We start from the raw sequence: 20662 nt of genomic DNA on the forward strand, positions 1-20662 counted from the left end.
CGTCGATTACAGTCAGATTTAACGTTTTCATCACGCCGACAATGGATTTCTGATATCGATTGGCATCGAAAGTGAACACTTATTGTCCCTCCTTGCTAGCTAAACCAGCTAATAGCTATCCATCCTTCAGTTTGTTGGTCAGCTAGCTTTGGCTAACATGCTAGATAGCCTCTCGCCACTCGTTTCCGTAACTAAGCGCTTAGACATGCAGTTTCGGCGCTCGTTGTTTACAAATAGTCCGATGGTCCGATTTGTTGCTGACATAATATGCTACTTTAACTCCAATAACTGTAGTCCACAGTAGCTAGTGGACTACATATCCCACAATGCCACATTGCAGTTGCAGCATGCAGTTTTCCTAGCCACCTTTGCGGCCATGGGGGCGCATGTGGGTTAAACACTGGGATAACATAGCAATTAGTTATCAACACCATAAGAAACAACCTGGAAAACCATAGCAACCAGCTAGCAATGCCATAGAAAGCGGTTGGAATACCCTAGCAACCAGCTAGCAACACCATAGAAACCACTCAGAGTGCCATAGCAACCACATAGCAACAGCCTAGCAAGTGTCTGGATTTGGGAACTACTTAAGCTGTGCATCCATTCTGCATTTCCTTCAGGAAACGCTCCTGGGCCATCTAGCAAGAACATCTCAACACCATAGCAACCACCTGTTCTCTGATTGGTCATAGCTCTGGTTTGGTGCTGGAAGAAGTAAGAAGCTCCTATACAGAAGTAGTTTTTTAGATGCTACTTTTCTTCTTCAAAAGAACGAATGTTTTGGAAAGATCCACGCAATTGACTCATTTCCCATTCCCAGCCAGTAGCTTGGACTTACTCAATACAGAACCAGTGCCTTTGCTAAAGAACCCTCGAAGAACCCTTTACCTATTGCCGAGCCGCAGATGACACTGCCTTAGCCCTGATCTCAGGACAGGAGCAACAGTGTTAAACGCTGAGCTGCAATCTATAAATAGTATAGATTATTATGGGTGTTCTAGGGCAGTATATACATCCAGGAATACGGCATCATCTAGTGCCCTATTAAGGTAGCAAGTGAACTGTGGAAGTGGGTCAAGGGAGTGCAACTTATGTACTGTATGAGGGTAACAGGTTTTCCAGGCACTTGGTGATCGCTGTATTTTTGCCCCCCAAAGTTTTTGAGACTGACTGTCCAACTCCAGACTGTCCGATCTGATTGTGTGACTCAGACTGTTATTGATCAGACGTGCGAATTCCAAGCAGCAACGAATTTTTGCAGAATTATTTCTCATATTTCTCAGGTTTATGCACCCTTCTTATGTCACACTCATGCAAATTCACCCAAAATACACAAAAACACCATGGCAACCATTTGGCAACACTCTACAAACCACCGGAGACAACATAGCAATCATCTGGGATACCATAGCAACTGCCAAGCAACCCCTAAACAACACCATAGCAACCACCTTAAATACCATAGCATGGCATAGCATAGCAGCCACTTTACAACACCAAAACATCCACTTAGCAACACCATAGCAACCATCTGGGATACCATGGCAACCACCTAGACACACTATAGAAACCACTTGGAATACCATAGGAATCATTAGTAACATCATAGAAACCACCTAGAAACACCATAGAAACAACTTGGAATACCATAGGAACCAGCTGGTAACACCATAGCAACCACCTGAAATACTATAGCATGGCATAGCATCACCCTGCAACACCTTTACATGTATCTAGCAAGCACTTAGCGAACTCCATATTATCTGTCTGATAAACCATAGCAACCACTTGAAATACCATATCATACCATAGCATAGAAACCACTTAAAAACCAAAACATCCACTTAGCAACACCATAGCAACCACCTGGGATACCATAGCAACCGGCTAGCAACACCATACAAAACACTTGGAATACCATAGGAACCAGCTAGTAACACCACAGAAACCACCTGGAATAGCATATAGCACCATAGCAACCACATAGTAACAGCCTATGAAGTGAAAACTACTTAATCTGTGCATGCATTCTGCATTTCCTTCAGGAAACACACTTTTTTAGTTTCATGTTTTGTTGGTTCTGCTCCTGGGCTGCTCTCTGATTGGTCTTAGCCCTGGTTTAGCTTTTTATTTTGGAACATAATGGACCTAAAAGAGAAATAGAGTCTGAAACAGATTGATGGATTTGCTGGATGAAGTAATTACTCCTAGAAAGTACTTAGAACTTCTTCTGGAAGTAGTTTTTTGAGCTGCTACTTTTATTCTTCAACAGTTCAAATGTTTTGGAAAGTTATTTTTACCCAATTTTGTCCCCAATTGAGGAGTGTTGAGGAGGAGTCCCATCGGCCTTGCTGGCCAGCATCACGCCAAAACAGCAAAGGGCCATCCTACCCATCCAGAGACAGCGAGGACAGAGACTGGACACCTGGACGACCGTGGCATTAACCAAACCAAGACTCTTCGATTGTTTTTGATTCCACATTAGAGAAGAAGAAGCAGGGCTGGTGAGGAGGCTGGACTGAGTCCAGGATGGAGGTGATGCTAATAGGCTTGGGCAGTTGGTAGAAGCTGCTGCACAGTCTCACCTTCGCTGTGTGCTCTCCTCAGCGATGGGCTCTGTTGGTACAGGTGCTGTGCTGTCTGCTGCCTGTCACTGAGCTGCCCCATAAATACTCCGGCTAACAAGAGCAAACAAGAGAGGTGTCTGAAAACGCTGCTGCAGCCAAACTCACATTTTTCTCTCTCTCAGATCATCGTCACTGACTGCAAAAACTGCACAGGCTGCAGATTCATACTGGATTCAAATCACTCCACAATTATTACTGTGAAACTGTAAACACTGCTTGCACAGCGGATTCATACTGGATTCAAATCACTCCACAATTATCACATATTCAGCATTTTACAGTCAGACTGTAAAAACTACACACATGACAAATTCATACTGGATTGAAACTGTTTACAGCAATTATTGTCAATCCTGTGAAAACTGCACACAGTGCAGATTCATACTGGATTGAAATCACTCTGCAATTATTACTGTCAGCCTGTAAAACCTACACACATTGCAGATTCATACTGGATTAAAAATGTTCACAGTAATTACTGTCAATGCTGTTAAACATGTATACTCAGCAAATTCATACTGGATTAAAATCAGTGCAGAAGTATTACTGTCAGATTGTAAAAACTAAGCACACTGCAGATTCATACTGGATTGAAACTCTGCACAGTAATTACTGTAATCAGACTGTAACAACTGCACATATTACATATTCATACTGGATTGAAATGATTACTGTTGGACTGTACAAACTGCATATACTGCAGATTCATACTGGGTTAAAACCACTGACTTCATACTGGATTTAGTTTACTCCACAATTATTACAGTCATTGCAGATTCATACTGGATTGAAATCACTACAGATTTATTCATCATGTAAAGAATGATTCATACTGTAAAAAAAGCACATTTTAGATTCATACTGGATTAAAATCACAGATCACATCTGTAATCATTGTAATTTCAGACTCCCCCCCACATCAAACCAATCACACTCCAGCAGGGCTTTAATCAGGCCTGCAGTGCTGACAGCTGTACTGGGACTTCTACAACAACACTCTCGCTTGTCAGGCAACACATTAACCCCTAAACCCTGTGCGTCTGTAAGTGGGTCCATGTGTCAGTTCCTCTACAGAACTTCACTGGGGGCGGTCCTTACAAAATCTTTGAATAATAATGGCTGGAATAGTCACATGATCCCACCTATGGGAGTCATTTCCTGCCAATTTTCTGACATGTTTTGGAAAGAGCACACAGGACAAACATATTGGCTCGTGGCACAGATGTGTGCAGTAATGTCTCCTCGGCCTGAAGTTAATTTGCTGATACTGTTACAGACCAAAGAACAAGGAGTTCATTTGTGCATCTGTTAAACCCTGACCTCTCTAAGAGCAAGACGTCTACTAGACTACCAGTCTCGCCTTATAGACATTACAGGGAGTTTGGAAAGTGCAGAGCCTCAAAGCCAAACCAGAGCAGGGGAGCGAGTCTGGGTATTAGCTATTAAATGGTCTTGAGACCAGAACGTTGCCAGTTCAATCTCCTAGACTTGCAGCAGGTGGGGGCGTGAAGGATCATTGCAAAGCACCTCACCCTTATTTGCTGCCCACTACTACAGGTGAGAGGTCACTGCCCCTAGTGTGTGTTCACTGCCATGCATGGGTTAAATGTGGAGGCTAAATTCTGTTGTACTGCTCATCCTGTGATGTATTATCTAAATATAACACCCAATCAGCCATACGGGGTACCACAGCAACCATCTGGAAAACTGTAGGACCTGCCTAGCGACCACCTAGGAATCACTGAACAACACCATAGCATCCGCCTGAGATACCATACCAATTACTTTGCAACACTGTAAGACTTATCTAGCAAGCACTTAGCAACATCATAGCAACCACATGGGGCACCACAGCAACCATCTGGAAAACTGTAGGACCACCTAGGAATCACTGAACAACACCATAGCATCCGCCTGAGATACCATACCAATTACTTTGCAACACTGTAACACTTATCTAGCAAGCCCTTAGCAACACCCACATAGCAACCACCTGGGATACCATAGCAACCACTTAGTGTGTGATCACTGCCATGGATAGATCAAATATGAAGGCTAAATTTAGTTGTACTGATCATATAAAGTATTATCTGAATAAAACACCCAACCAACCACATGGAGTACCACAGCAACCATCTGGAACTATAGCAACTGCCTAGCGAACACCTAGCAACCACTAAACAACACCATACTAATCACCTTGCAACACTGTTACACCCACCTAGCTAGGCAATACCCACATAGCAACCACCTGGGATACCATTGCAACCACTTGGCAACACACTAGAAACCACCTCAGACACCATATCAACCATCTGGGATACCATAGCAACCACTTGCAATTGCCTAGCAATTGCCTAGCAACCAATCACCTTGCAACACGGTAACACCCACCTAGCAAGCACTTAGCAATACCCACATAGCAACCACCTGGCAACACACTAGAAATCTCCTCAGACACCATATCAACCATCAGGGATACCATAGCATCTGCCTAGCGACCACGAACAACACCATAACAAACAGAAATGTCCTTCAACGTGTTGGGGCTGTATGGGCAGCCTAACTGGGAACCTGAACATTTTGTCCTTGGGTTCCATGGACACCCAACCAACCTGAAGAACCTGGAGCAGATCTACAGGAGGATCTGTTGGTATAATCACTCCTGAACAGTGAGCAAGGGTTCTAGTACCCGGGTTCTAGACTGAGGGGTTGAAGACCTCTGCAGACAGCTGACAAACTGACCCAGAAAGCCGAGTTTAAGAGCAGACTGGGTGAGTCTGCATGAGCATCATTTCCAACCCAGATGAATGTAATGAGTTTTGGGGGGGGGGGGGGGGGTGTAAGGCAGCGAATGCGTGCCGAATATGAATTCACCCTCATATTTGAGGAAATTTAATCTGGTATGAGGGAGTTTTTGGATGCTGAGCAGAATTACAAATATATCATGTCGATTCTTGTTTTCTTTGCACGAAGGATGTGTAATTCTTTCCTCCAGATGGAAACGGAAACATGCAGAAATCTGAGAATCTGGCGGGACGTATGCTGAGAACAGTGGAGGGCTGGCCTTGCTCAAAGCATAAAAATCCAGCCTGAAAAACAAGACCCCCAGACAGTCCCTCGTACTAGGTGGACGCAACAGAGGGTTTCAGAATTCTGTTGGACCATTTCATTTGGAATGGTTAGGATGTCTCACCCCGGATACACCTGGTCACTGCATGTGACTAATATCTGGATTGTATCCTGATATGATTTTAGCCACATGCGTTTACACTCTGCAGTCAACATATACAATACAAATGTGTCTCCGGTTAGTCAGACTGAAATCCGATCACTGTTTGGGACAGAATATGAGACACGGATGTGTTTACACTGCTATAACATGTGGCTCAAATGTGTATCAGACCACCTAGACCTCCTTTACACCTGGTCAATTCATGCGTCTTGATTATCCAATAAACCACATAAAAATGCAAGTGTAAATGCACCCCAATGCGCATTTAAACCAGATTCGAATCTGATCACTCATATCATTTCAGGAGGTGATCTGAGACCCTGTTCACACCTGGTCACCTGGATTTGTATCTGGATCTGGATATTAGCCACACGTATTTAAACTTGGTTGTCAAACTGAAATCCGATCACTGTTTGGGCCAGAATATGAGAGACGGATGTGTTTACACTGCTATAACATGTGGTTTAAATGTGTATCAGACCCCATAGACCCTGTTTACACCTGGTCACTTTGTGTAACTAGAATCTGGACTGTGTCCTGATATGATACATTAAATTCGCCACATGTATTTACACTCGGTAGCCAAACAAATGTCTTCGGTTAGTCAGACTGAAATCCGATCACGGAATATGCAAATTCACACGTCATGCGGCAATTGTTACTGCCGTTGCCTTCCCATAAGTTATAAATTGCGGATTTTAAGACAGCATCTTTTGCACAGCACAGGAAGAGGCTGAACAGATAAACGACTGGTTGCTGCATAACGAGCTAATTTGCATATTCCATCCTACACTTTTTATTATCAGTATAAATTCAGAAAATATTCCATTTTGTGTTTCAATAAATGCATCAATTCTTCAGTTTGAGAAAGATTTTATGTGACGTTCATTTAATGTTATGCATATGCATAATTAAAAATAATAATATTTGTCTAATTGGGAAGTTTAAGTAAGGAATGTTCTAATAATGTTGTGACGCAAAGCATTATTACATCATGTTTCCAGAACGTTCCAGGAGCATTATTTGCTTTCATGCTTTCAGAAGCATTTATGTGATTTTGAGACGCTACCATGTGGGTAATTGGCAGACTCACTGCTCTATCAACAGTAATCTCTCTGACATTAACATGTAAATCTCTGAGGGCACTGGAACGTTCCAAGCTTTGAAGTTCTTTGAAGACGGCTCCTTCTGCTGGGCTTTAATCACCCTGTTGAAGTGAAACACCAGCGCTAGCGTTCAAGGCTAATCTCAAATCCTCACACTACTGCACTCTATGTAGGACAGGATGGGCTAAAGTGCAGGTGTTGCTGTATTGCTGAAACGCTGGGTGAAAGCAGGGCAGAATAAAAGTGCAGAGGAGCATTAAGTTCAAAACTGGACCAGAAAGCCTCGGGGTTGAAAGTTTCACTCCAGAAAACAGAGTGATAATTGCATTTAGTGGAAGTTTGGCTCGGCGCTAAGACATTGGCAAGACAAGGGAGTGGAAGCGTTCTCTCCAAATCGACTGGAAAAAAAATGAGGTTTTACAGGATTGGCGGCACAACCTCATTTACAAAGGCCTAAATGAGCATCTCACAAAAATGCTAACACTGCTAACAGATCACAGATCTAATTAGCATGATTTATGATTGACCCTAGATGCAGCCAATCAGCCAAGACATGTTGGGTATCTGACCAGAGCTTCTTTAGTCTTTAGGGTGACCATATTTACTTTTTTTTTTTTTTTTTTTTTAAAGGACATTGAGGACACACAGGCCAGTCCATCGTGGTTAGGATGTCGTGGCTGGGGGGGCTTCAAGTAGGCCTTAGCTCCACTACACAGTGTGGCAGTGAGTAGTGAGGGTGAGGGTGAGGGTAGTCTCTAAAATCTCTCTAAAATCATGCAGCTATGATTTTTATGAACATTAATAAATAATAAATATTTATAATATATAATAATTTAACGTTTACCAAATAGCCCACGTCTGGCATTAGGCAGCTTGTTGCCAATAGGTTCATGTTTGTTTATCGGCTGCAGAGGGTCCTATTCTATTGGCAGTACTTCTCTACAAGGCCTAGACTGGCAGTGTAAGTGTGTGTGAGTGTGTACATTTAGACATTTGTAACAGCAATGGGTGCAACTTAACCTAGCTGAATGCATTTCTTAAAAAGGGTGTCCACAAACATTTGGACATACAGTGTATGTGGAAACCGTAGGACAGATCACAAAGCTGTATACAAGCCCGAATCACACAATCGGACCGGACAGTCTGGAGTTGGATCGGTGTTGGAATCTTGAAAACTGCAGGACGAGCGCAGCGTGACCCCACCAGGCTCAATGCTAGGCCCTGTTTAGTTTCCGAAAACAAATGCCGGTACTCAGACGCAGGCCTGATGAGTCGAAATGCCCTTCATGCTGAGTCATCGCCAGCTCATGCAAATGAATTCACTCCGTCTTCGGGTGTGAACAGCTTTTCCAGCCCCCATAAATCAGCTCAAATGGAACGCTACTGCATTAGCAGACCGGAAGCTAAATAAACAGAGCGCATGCAAGGCCTATCATCTTTATTAAGTGGGTGTATTTGCAGCATTCTGCGAAGAGTGTGTTTTGGACTAATGGGGTGCGTATAATCTAATGGGGCAGGCGCCGGGGTGTGCTGCAGTCCTCGAAACAGCAGCCGTAAAAGAGCTAATAAAGGCGACTACCTCCTCCTGTTGGGCTAAACCAGAGGAACTAATGTGTCCCATTAACACTGCAGCAAGGCCCGGCTATATGCACTAAAACCACTGCTGTTAAATTAGCTCTGCTGCACAGAGGAAGTTTCTCCTCCAGAGTTACGTTCCATTAAGCTTGTTCAGACCAGCTATGTGGGCATTAACCCAGCATTGAGGGTTTTACTGTGTACAAGCCAATGAAGAAGTGGAAGAGCTGGATGTAGAGGAGCTAAGGCTCAAAGCAGCCTCCTCCACCAGCCTGGACTGGACTGGTTGGGTTCATGGATTCATGCTGTTGGCTCCAAATTCTGCAGAAATCGAGAGGCATCAGACCAGGCCACGTTTCTCCGGCCTTCAACTATCTGTCCAGTGTAGGTCAGTCTGTGCTGAGCCACTGCAGCCTCGGCTTTCTGTTCTTGGCTGAAGGTAGTGGAATCAGACATGGTCTTCTGCTGCTGTAGCTGCTGTTGTAGCTCATCCTCTGAGCTACTGTAGCCTTTCTGTCAGCTCCAACCAGTCTGGCCATTCACTGCTGACCTCTTGACCTCTTGATCATCAACAAGGTGACAAGGTGTTTTCGTCTACAGAAGATTAGCAGTTCTGGGAGTACAACCATGCCACGTTTTCATTTTCACCTCACACCCCCCCCCCCCCCCCTCCTCATTCTAATGGCTGATGTGACCATTACCTGAAGCTGCTGACCCGTATCTGCATATCTGACTTTATGAATTGTGCTGCTGCCACGCGATTGGCTGATTAGATAACTGCATGCATGAGTAGATGTACAGGACCAATGTATGTTATTTAGGTTAGGACCAATATACCAAATAAATAAATAAATAAATAATAATAATAATAAGCTGCTTATACACATACACATCAAAGCTGACACTTTGAAGGCCAGCAGGACCTTCAGTATAGGAGAACCGCAGCCTGGAGAGCTTAAATAGAGCCGACCACAAGCCTGGAACAAACAGCAGACTCTATAATAAGCATAGGGTCCTCGCTATGGGCCCTCGCGATGTCCTGAAGGGTTGTGGTAGAGGGGCTGGTCAGACAAGCATTTCAGTCATTTCTGCCATTTGGGTTCAACGAGTTTTCTCATAATCAGAATCCCCTTCCTGAGTCTGTGATGTGGCAAATTAAACACACACACACATACACACACACACACACAGATGAACTATAAAATTTACTGGAAGCAACTAAAAGCAGACCGAAAGTCAGTGGATTCTTCAGGATAATGACCCCAATACGGGTCTATTCACGGAATACATCTGACTGGTTTACAGGAGCAGATTAATGAGCAAAGCCCTGAGGAAATACAGCCTAAATTGACTTGGATTGGGTGTCCTTGGCCTTCTAATAGCAGAGCCCTGTCACATTTCATCTACGAAAGCCGTCTTCTGCCCGTAACGGATGAGTCTGAAGTGAAGTTCAAAGCTCTGCTTCAGAGCTCAGGTTTAGGACTGGTGAAATGGAGAGGAGGTGTAGGTTTACTATCTGCTCTCACTGTATTTGGATAGTTCATGTACGAAGCCCCACTATAGATTATGTACAGATGTTCAACAATGTTGGGGTTAAGACTAGGATTTGGATTAGGACCAGGTCTAGGTCATCAAGTTATTTGCTGCATTTGGAAAAATACATCTTAATATTTTGCTATATGTTGTGTTTTATTTTGTAGGTTAAATGAAGTGAATACATGGATGTGCTCCTAAATGTGCAGATATATGAATTTATTATATTTTGCTTAGTAAATAAATTACAATTGTTCTCTAAAATGTGCAAAAAACAAATTAAACATATATATATTTTTTGCTTTGTAAATAAAAAATAAATGAGCTTTGAAATGTTGAATATCAATTTAACATATGTTTGATCATTTCATATATTTAATATTTGTATTATGATTTTATTATAATTATAATATAATACTTTCATTTAGTAAATAAATTGTAATTTACTACATTTAGGTAACATATTTTCACTTATTATTAATCATTAATAATTTACAAAATAAACAAACATTAATTACTCTTAATCTTTTTTCTTTTATTAATAAACAGTAGCTGTTATATACATATATATATATTTTAATTAAAAGTAAAATTATTTTAGCAAATATAAAGTGATTATTTTGTAATTTGTAATTGTAAACAACTACACACATATTTTGCTTAGATAAATTAATATGAATTATTTTGTATTATATTTAAAATGGCCATATTTTCGTTTAGTAAAAAAAATTTTTTTAATGTTCAGAAAAATATATATATTTTTAATTAAAAGTAAACTATTTTTTCAGCACATATATAGTGATTATTTTGTACAATTGTAAACAACTACACACATATTTTGCTTGGTAAATTAATAGTAATTATTTTGCATTATAATATAAAATGAATTATTTTGTATTATATTTAAAAATGGCCATATTTTCCATTTAGTAAATAAATAATAATTGTTTTTTAAATGTTGAGAAAAATATATACTTTTTTATTAAAAGTAAAATATTTATTCAGCACATATGTAGTGATTATTTTCTATTATAAACAACTACACACATACATACACATGTCACACATACATATTTGCTTAGTAAATTAAAAGTAATTATTTTGTATTATATTTAAATATTTAAACTTTTAGTAAATAAATTGTTTTTAAATGTTGACAATAAATATATTTTATTTAGTAAATAAGTAATAATTGTGTAAATAATGAATTTAACAGATCTATATGTTATTACCATAAACATAAAACACAACTTAAGGCCTAATCTTGTTTTTTTGTTCTGTATTAATCCAACAATCAGTAATTAATTGTGCATGGATGTCAGTCCACAGGGGTGCTAAAACTTTCCCACACTGCTGTGCATATGAATGCATGCCCAGCAGGGCGCGCGGTTTGGGGCTGGGTAATGTATGCAGGCTGAAGTCTCGCGTTGTTTCCGCCACCTTCAGACATCTTGCGTTTTTTTCTGTGCCGAGGCTCCCGAGCAGCAGAGCCAGGGCTACGTACATCAGGGCAGCACGGCCATCCACCGAGCCCCGAAATACACCTCCACCCGCCTCCGTCCTCCACCCGTCCCCACCGCCGTTGTCCGGAACGCCAGCGAATGGGCGGCAGGAGCGCCTGGCTTTGATCTCGCGTCTCGCTGCGTGCGTCATCAGCGTCCAGATTTTGGGGCTTCTTCTTGTTGTTGTTGTTGTTGTTGTTGTTGTTGTTGTTTGCCCCTTTTTCTTCTTCCACCGAGCAGCAGAGCATGGCAACACCAGCCGCGGTGAACCCCTCGGGTAAGTCGATCTTATCGCTTATTGATTATCTGATCGGAGGAGACTGCTGGACGCTGGTCCGGTGCAAGTGACGTTTTCCCAGTAACAAAAGAAAGAGCCTGTGGGTGCAGAGGGACCGTGTGTGTGGGAGCATCACCCCTCCTCCTCCTCCTCCACCTCCTCCACCCCCTCCACCTTCTACACCACCTCTTCTTCCTCGCGACGCTTGCCGTGGCTTTAAATTGGCCTAAAATGACCAGCTGGCAAAACGCTTACGCACGAGCGCATCACGCATTGCAGCCGTATGTGCATGAAGTTCATAAAGGCTGTGCGCGCGCAGGCTCAGAAATGGCCTAAAATGACCAGTTGGCAAACCGTTTACGCACAGGAGCTCTGCAAGCCCATAAAGGCTGCGTGCGCATATGATGCACATAAGGCTGCAGCGCGAGCTCTGCTCCCTTAACTCCTCTAATGCAAATCAGAGGCTTGCATACATTTACCACAATGCACTACGTGATCTCCTTTGATGTGTTCTGCTGGGCTCGGCTCTGCTGGGCTCGGCTCGTCTCTCCATTATGGTCCAGCTGGTGGCCGGTCTTTGCTTTGTGCCTGTAGAAGCTGGACCCTCGGATTAGCAGGGCTTGCAGGCTGTGCCTGTTGATACCTGGTGGAAGCTGATTTCAGGCCTGCTGGCTCGGCTTCTCCCAGCTGGGGTTGCTTCGGTCTAGGCCGGAGGTCGAGGGAATAGGGAGAGTGTACTGAAATGACACTGATCCGGAACGAAGCGGGTCAGAATCAGATGTAAGAATCCGACTGTTGACCGGTATTAATAATAACGTGGTGTAAATGCTGGATAACAGGGTATATTAAAGAACCCAGTGATGTAAAGGTATATGCGGTTGGTTCTGGATCACATTAAGCACTTCTACAAGAAAGTAAGGGGAACGTAAAGTGGCATAAAGTAGAGGGGTGTAAAGGTCTGGGCCACAAAAAGGTGGTGTAAAGGTTTTGGTTACATTAAAAGTTTCTATAATAAGGTGTTTAAAATAAGGAATTGTAAAGTTCTGGGCCACAATAAGAGGTTGTAAAGATCTGGAACGCAATCAAGGTTTTTACAAAGGGGTGTATAAGTAGGTGGACAGTAAGGGGTTGTAAAGTTCTAGGCCACGATAAAGGGTCATAAATGTTTTTGGCCAAAGTAAGAAATTGTAAAGTTCTGGGCCACAGTAAGAGGTTGTAAAGTTCTGGGCCACAATAAAGAGCTATAAATGTTCTTGGCCAAATGAAGAAACTGTAATGTTCTGGACCACAGTACAGGGTTGTGAGGTTCTGTGACGTCAAGAGTTTTACAAGAGGATATATAAAGTAGGTGGATAGTAAGCGATTGTAAAGTTCTGGGTCACAATGAGGGATCCTAAAGTTCTAGGCCACAGTAAGGGGTTATACATGTTCTTGGCCAAAGTAAGGAAATGTAAAGTTCTGGGCCACAACAAGGGGTTGTAAAGTTCTGGACCACAGTAAAGGGTTGTGAAGTTCTGGGCCATAATAGGGATTGTAAAGTTCTGGGACTCAATCAAGGTTTTTTTTTTACAAAGGGATATATAAAGTAGGTGAACAGTAGGGGATTGTAAAGTTTTGGGACACAATAAAGATTTAGAAATGTTCTTGGCCAAAGTAAGGAACTGTAAAGTTCTGGACCACAACAAGGGGTTGTAAAGTTCTAGGCCACAGTAAGGGGTTATACATGTTCTTGGCCAAAGTAAGGAAATGTAAAGTTCTGGGCCACAACAAGGGGTTGTAAAGTTCTAGGCCACAGTAAGGGGCTGTAAAGTTCAGAGCCAAAGTAGGAAATTGTAAAGTTCTTGGCCACAGTAAGGGGTTGTAAAGTTCAGAGCCAAAGTAGGAAATTGTCAAGTTCTTGGCCACAGCAAGGGGTTGTAAAGTTCAGAACCAAAGTAGGAAATTGTAAAGTTCTGGGCCACAGTAAGGGGTTGTAAAGTTTTCGGTCATAGTATTAAAAAAAAAAGAACGTTGTTATGGGACCCTGTAAAGTTTCTTGGTCACAGTAAGGGGTTGAGTCTTGGAGAAGAGTACACCTGATGATCTTCGCTGCTGCTTGTGTTGGAATTTGGCTCTTTCTTCTGAGGTGGACGATCCAAACCAGATGGTTGGAGATGATGTGAGAATGGAGTTTATGATCGGTGGGTAGAAATGGGTCATCAGGGCGGGCCTGTGGCTGTTTTAGGGAGAACCTCCTTTACTGTGCTCTTTTTTGAAAATGGAGACCATGTTTCCCTCCCGCTTCGGCTCCCGAGATGTGGTGGTGCCCAGGAACCTGTTGTGCGTTTTGGGCATTCTGACAAACCTGAGCTGTTCCAGATGTGTTCCTGCAGATGCCTTAGGATGAATCAGAATATCCATGTACTGGAATGATTTCAGTACGTGTGGAAAACCGAATTTTAACCGGTGTATCGGAATACAGGATACAGGAATTTGGACGATATGGGCCCGATATTATTTTACGATACTTAAAAAACGTCGTTTTTACGAGACCCAGCATGGTTATGATCTACTACCCTCCTCTGGTGGCCTGTAGTCCGTCAGCAAGGCCTCTTCTGGACTCCAAGGCCTCTTCTGGCCTATCAGAGAAAAGTATGTGGGGAGAGGGAGGGGCTTGTGTCAATTATCTTGACAATAATTGAGCTCATTCTGTTCATTCCACCAACAGTTCAGCTTGTGCAGGCTTATCCAGGCTGTTATGAGCATATGTCGTGGTAGTCGCGATCGTGTGTGTGGGCGTCTGTGTGGTTCTATTTTGGTCAGATTGAGTGGTCGGCTGCTGAGCAAACAACTCGTGGGCTATGAAACGATGATCCGGAGAACAGCAGTTATGTCACCTTTTGACTTAAATGAATTTAAACAGATTTTTGTAGCATTTAATAACATAGGATGGTCCTCATGCTATAATACTAGGGATGCACCGATCTGGTTTTTTCAGTACTGATACCGATCCGATACATAAACTTTGCATATCAGTCGATACCCGATACCAGGCCGGTATAATTGCTGAATTAATAAATCGTATATATATCACCATGTGGGAGAGACGTAAGGCATCAGAATTGACTTTACACCAACAAATTAAAGAGAAAGGATCGGTTTCATTGATTGGCCTAATTATCCAATACCCAATCCAGCTAATTTTGTTAATATCGGGACCGATATCTGATCCTAATATCCGGCCACAGTAGAGGGGTTGTAAAGTTCTGGGCCACAGTAAGGGGTTGTAATGTTCAGAGCCAGTGTAGGAAATTGTAAAGTTTTGGGCTACAGTAAAGGGACCGATATCTGATCCTAATATCGGGCCACAGTAAGGGGTTGTAATGTTCAGAGCCAGTGTAGGAAATTGTAAAGTTTTGGGCCACAGTAAAGGGACCGATATCTGATCCTAATATCAGGCCACAGTAGAGGGGTTGTAAAGTTCTGGGCTACAGTAAGGGGTTGAAATGGTTAGAGCCAGCGTAGGAAATTGTAAAGTTTTGGGCCACAGCAAGGGGACCGATATCTGATCCTAATATCGGATCGGTGCATCCCTATTTAATACCAGTGGAAAGGATCCAAGGGAAGTCCCAGTAAAGCCCTCCAGATAGACCACAGTAGAGGGGTTGTAAAGTTCTAGGCCACAGTAAGGGGACCGATATCTGATCCTAATATCGGGCCACAGTAGAGGGGTTGTAAAGTTCTGGGCTACAGTAAGGGGTTGTGATGGTTAGAGCCAGCGTAGGAAATTGTAAAGTTTTGGGCCACAGTAAGGGGACCGATATCTGATCCTAATATCGGGCCACAGTAGAGGGGTTGTAAAGTTCTGGGCTACAGTAAGGGGTTGTGATGGTTAGAGCCAGCGTAGGAAATTGTAAAGTTTTGGGCCACAGTAAGGGGACCGATATCTGATCCTAATATCGGATCGGTGCATCCCTATTTAATACCAGTGGAAAGGATCCAAGAGAAGTCCCAGTAAAGCCCTCCAGATAGACCTCCAGCTGATTGTTCCTTTGCTGGAGGTGGTCTAGGAAGCTGAGCAGCCCACTTTCCCATTGTGTATCATAGGACTAGCAGGTCGCTGCAGGCCTTTTGTAGTATTGAGTGTTTATTATTGTAGTTATTAATGTGTAATAACCAGTAACCAGTGGCACAGTCCGTTATCATGGCTGGGTAAATTTGCCCATATTAACAGAAGGACATCATCATGAAGCATTGGCAGATCTTCCGTAAACAGCCATAACATTAAAACCACTGCCAGGTGAAGTGATGAAATGACCTGGTTCCAGTGGATCTGCATATCAGGCAGTGTGACCGAGTGAACGGTCAGTTCTTGAAGGTGATGCGAAGGACAAGCTTAGGAATCTGAGACACTTTGACAAGAACCGAACTGTGATGCTGTGAAACTGGGTCAGAACATCTCCAGAACATCAGGCAGGTCTTTTGGTGCTTAGTGCTTACCAAAAGTGGCCAATGGAAGGACACCCTTGGGTCATGGGCCCCCCAAGGACCCACCTCATGACTTCATGACTTCACAATCTTCATGTCTTGGTGTTCCAGAGACCAGAGGAGACCTTCAGAGGTCTTGTGGAGTCCGTGTCTTGATGGATCAGAGATGCTTTGGTGTACGTAATACAATTCTAAGGAGGTAGCCGTGCCGTTGCGTGTTCTGGCCCATGGTAGTAATAAAGGAAAACAGTGACCAGAACCCTCCACTTTTAACTGTCTCACTGGAATCATCAAAGTGTCTGTGATGCGCTCGTGGTGGTTCTTTGGCTCCCACTGACGTTGCTGTTTTTCCCACCGGACAGTTTTCTTCCCCCCGCCGCCTCATTGGAAATGCAAATGGGGTAAGATGAATAAAGAATGCGAGTGTTATTAGCACCTGGTCGAGGCTCCGGCCTGCCAAGCACGATTTAGAATGCGCGAGAGCATTCTGGGAAGAGTCAGCTGTCAGGAGTGGAACTGAAGGACACTTTGTTTAAAAGTCAGCGAAGCTCACACTCAGCTAGCTCGAGCAGTCTGCAGGCCGTCTGCACGGTTGCCTTGGAGCTCATAGCGTTACGCTGCAGCTGCACCCACGTATGGGTGTTTTAGAGGGTTAGAGGGACTGTGTGTTCTGTCCTGTGCTGAATGTGATATGGCTGTGGTTTGAATGCCGGCCCTTTTGTTACTGAGATTACAGATAAGATTGAGGAGCTCTGGTCTGCTAACAGCCTCAGTCTGGACAGCTTTCTTCCTGAAGCCGGTGAAAGAGACCTGGTGACCCAGTGAGTTCTCTGCAGATATCACACCTAGTGAGCTCTGTTGGGTCCAGGCCTAGTGAGCGATATTGGTACCAAGCCTAGTGAGCTTCACTCAAACTAGGCCTAGTGAGCGATATTAGGTCCAGGCCCAGTGAGCGATATTGGGTCCAGGCCTAGTGAGCTTTACTGAGACCAGGCCTAGTGAGCTCTGTTGGTTCCAGGCCCAGTGAGCGATATTGGTTCCAGGCCCAGTGAGCTCTGTTGGGTTCAGGCCCAGTGAGCGATATTGGGTCCAGGCCCAGTGAGCTTTACTGAGACCAGGCCTAGTGAGCTCTGTTGGTTCCAGGCCCAGTGAGCGATATTGGTTCCAGGCCCAGTGAGCTCTATTGGGTTCAGGCCTAGTGAGCTTTACTGAGACCAGGCCTAGTGAGCTCTGTTGGGTCCAGGCCCAGTGAGCTCTGTTGGGTCCAGGCCCAGTGAGCTCTGTTGGGTCCAGGCCCAGTGAGCGATATTGGGTCCAGGCCCAGTGAGCTTTACTGAGACCAGGCCTAGTGAGCTCCGTTGGTTCCAGGCCCAGTGAGCGATATTGGTTCCAGGCCCAGTGAGCGATATTGGGTCTAGACCTAGTGAGAGATACTGCATCCAGGCATAGTGAGCTCTATTGGGTCCAGACCTAGTGAGCTTCACTCAAACTAGGCCTAGTGAGCTTTACTGAGACCAAGCCTAGTGAGCTCTGTTGGGTCCAGGCCTAGTGAGCTCTATTGGTTACAGGCCTAGTGGGCTTCATTTGGTCCAAGCCTAGTATGCTCTATTGGGTCCATGCCTAGTGAGCTCTGTTGGGTCCAGACCTAGTGAGCTCTGTTGGGTCCAGACCTAGTGAGTTCCATTGCTACCAAGATTAGTGAGTTCTGTTGATACCAAGCCTAGTGAGCTCTAATCGGTTCCAGGCCTAGTGAGCTTCATTTGGTCCAGGCCTAGTGAGCCCAGTCAACACCAGCACTATTGAGTTCTGTTAATACCAGGCCTAGTGAGCAGTGCACAGGATCCATGGCGTCAGAGTCAGGAGATGAACAGTGGTGTGTTATGATTGAGGAATTTTCTCATGCCGCCGCCCGGCCCTCCCAGCGGCCTTTGCTTTTCGTGCAGAATACACAATGACACGGATTTGCCGGCGACGACCGTTAAAGAGGGAAAAAAGGCTCAGACATGAAAGCAGCAGGCCTGAGGGAGAGGGGACCCGTCTCGGCGGCGCATGGGGTGTTTGGTTTCGGGGATGCGCTGAATAGGAAAAGACCTGAGGTCATTAGGACGGGCAGGGGAAGTGGAAAAGCAGCCGCAGAGGCGTGACCAGAGTGGCGACAGAGACGGGAGAGAGGGAAAGCCAGCCGCACCTTCAGACCCGCAGGACGGATTAATGAGTTTGACCCTGGGGCTCTCAGCCTGGTTATGAAGGCATGCAGCGCATCCAGCGACTGAAAGACGAGGGGAGCGTCTCCTCTTTCAGGGATGTCCTGGTAGATTGGTTAATTTATGGTGTAGAATTAATGAATGAATGAATTGATTGATTAATTGATTCATCTGGTAGAGATGGACTGGTTTAGGAAGTCCTGCATGGCTGCTCACCAGCTCCAGCCCAGTACCACTCCAGCCCAGCTCCAGCCCAGTACCACTCCAGCCCAGCTCCAGCCCAGTACCACTCCAGCCCAGCTCCAGCCCAGTACCCCTCCAGACCAGCTCCAGCCCAGCTGAATGTTAGCAACTGTAGCAAATTTTGCTAAATGCTAATTACTGTAGCTGATGTTAGCTAAACATTAATTACTGTAACTGATGTTTGATAGATGTTAGCCATTGTGTTTGATGCTATCTAAACCTTAATTACTCTAGCGGATGTTAGCTGAACATTAATTACTTTAGCTGATGTTTGATAGATGTTAGCTACTGTAGCTGATGTTAGCTAAACATCAATTACTGTAACTGATGTTTGATAGATGTTAGCCATTGTGTTTGATGCTATCTAAACCTTAATTACTCTAGCGGATGTTAGCTGAACATTAATTACTTTAGCTGATGTTTGATAGATGTTAGCTACTGTAGCTGATGTTAGCTAAACATCAATTACTGTAACTGATGTTTGATAGATGTTAGCCATTGTGTTTGATGCTATCTAAACCTTAATTACTCTAGCGGATGTTAGCTAAACATCAATTACTTAACTGATGTTTGATAGATGTTAGCTACTGTAGCTGATGTTAGCTAAACATCAATTACTGTAACTGATGTTTGATAGATGTTAGCTACTGTAGCTGATGTTAGCTAAACATCAATTACTTAACTGATGTTTGATAGATGTTAGCTACTGTAGCTGATGTTAGCTGAACATTAATTACTTTAGCTGATGTTTGATAGATGTTAGCTACTGTAGCTGATGTTAGCTAAACATCATTTACTTAACTGATGTTTGATAGATGTTAGCTACTGTAGCTGATGTTAGCTGAACATTAATTACTTTAGCTAATGTTTGATAGATGTTAGCCATTGTGTTTGATGCTATCTAAACCTTAATTACTCTAGCGGATGTTAGCTGAACATTAATTATTCTAGCTGATGTTAGCTGAACATTAATTACTGTAGCTAATGTTTGATAGATGTTAGCTACTGTGTTTGATGCTTGCTGAACATTAATTACTCTAGCGGATGTTAGCTGAACATTAATTACTCTAGCTGATGTTAGCTGAACATTAATTACTCTAGCTGATGTTTGATAGATGTTTGCTACTGTAGCTGATGTGCCCCGATCAGCTCAGACACCCAGCATGTTTATTTATGCATGCTGTGGACGTTAGCCTGGTGTGACTGCCGCCCCCCCCGTCCCGTCCCGTCCCGTCCCGTCCCGTCCCGTCCCGCCGGCTCTCCTGTCTTGTAGTTTACGTTTGAAGTGGAGTTTGTGTAAAGACATATGAAGCTTGTGCTTCATAAATGAATGAAAAGGCTGATCTGCACGCCAGCTCTTTTCTCCCTGAGCCGAGGAGAGGAGCCGAGCTCACCGCATCAAATATTAACAGCGTTTTGAGTGCGCTTGGGGGGGCTTAGTGTTTTTTTGGGGGGGGGCGGTGGTTTGTTGGGCTTATCAGTAGCAGTTTACTGGAGGCGCTGGACCGTGTGCATGCTTTGGGCTTGTAGATGTTTCCCCACCAGAAAACAAGGACCCACGCTACAGGCATGCTCTAATTGTGTGTGTGTGTGGATGTAGGGGGTGGGGGTAGGGGCCTTGCTGTTAACAGGCAGATTGGGGTGGGAGCGTGATGGGGGTCGAGCTGTTGGAGAGGGGCAGGCAGCAGTAGGGGACCACATGTGTGAATGGTGCCTCCAGGGAGCTTCTTTTGCTTAGTGATGTCACACATTTCTAGCATATTAGCACGTAGCCTTGGGTGGTAACGTGGGTTAAACATTAGGGGGGGCTTCCAGCAGGTCCATCATCCAGTGGGACCAAGAAAGCTGTGGTCATATATCCGGAGGCGGGGAAACATCTAGCCAATCAAA

General features: G+C 44.0%; 1 protein-coding gene across 8 annotated transcripts in view; it reads left to right on the plus strand.

Moving 5' to 3' along the window:
• Positions 1-11511: 11511 nt before the first annotated feature.
• Positions 11512-20662, plus strand: part of arnt2 (aryl-hydrocarbon receptor nuclear translocator 2) — a 92425-nt gene continuing 83274 nt past the window's right edge. For 3 of the 8 annotated variants that reach the window (XM_072660787.1, XM_072660786.1, XM_072660788.1), the window contains exon 1: positions 11512-11858. In XM_072660787.1, the coding sequence (XP_072516888.1) occupies positions 11828-11858 (31 nt within the window). In that variant the 5' untranslated portion in view covers positions 11512-11827. Of the gene's footprint in view, positions 11859-12378; positions 12639-20662 lie in introns of those variants that run through there. The other 5 variants (XM_072660785.1, XM_072660791.1, XM_072660792.1 and 2 more) reach the window with 3 other exon arrangements.

The sequence above is a fragment of the Salminus brasiliensis genome, chromosome 17 (assembly GCF_030463535.1).
Source record: "Salminus brasiliensis chromosome 17, fSalBra1.hap2, whole genome shotgun sequence".
Taxonomy (NCBI): Eukaryota; Metazoa; Chordata; class Actinopteri; order Characiformes; family Bryconidae; genus Salminus; species Salminus brasiliensis.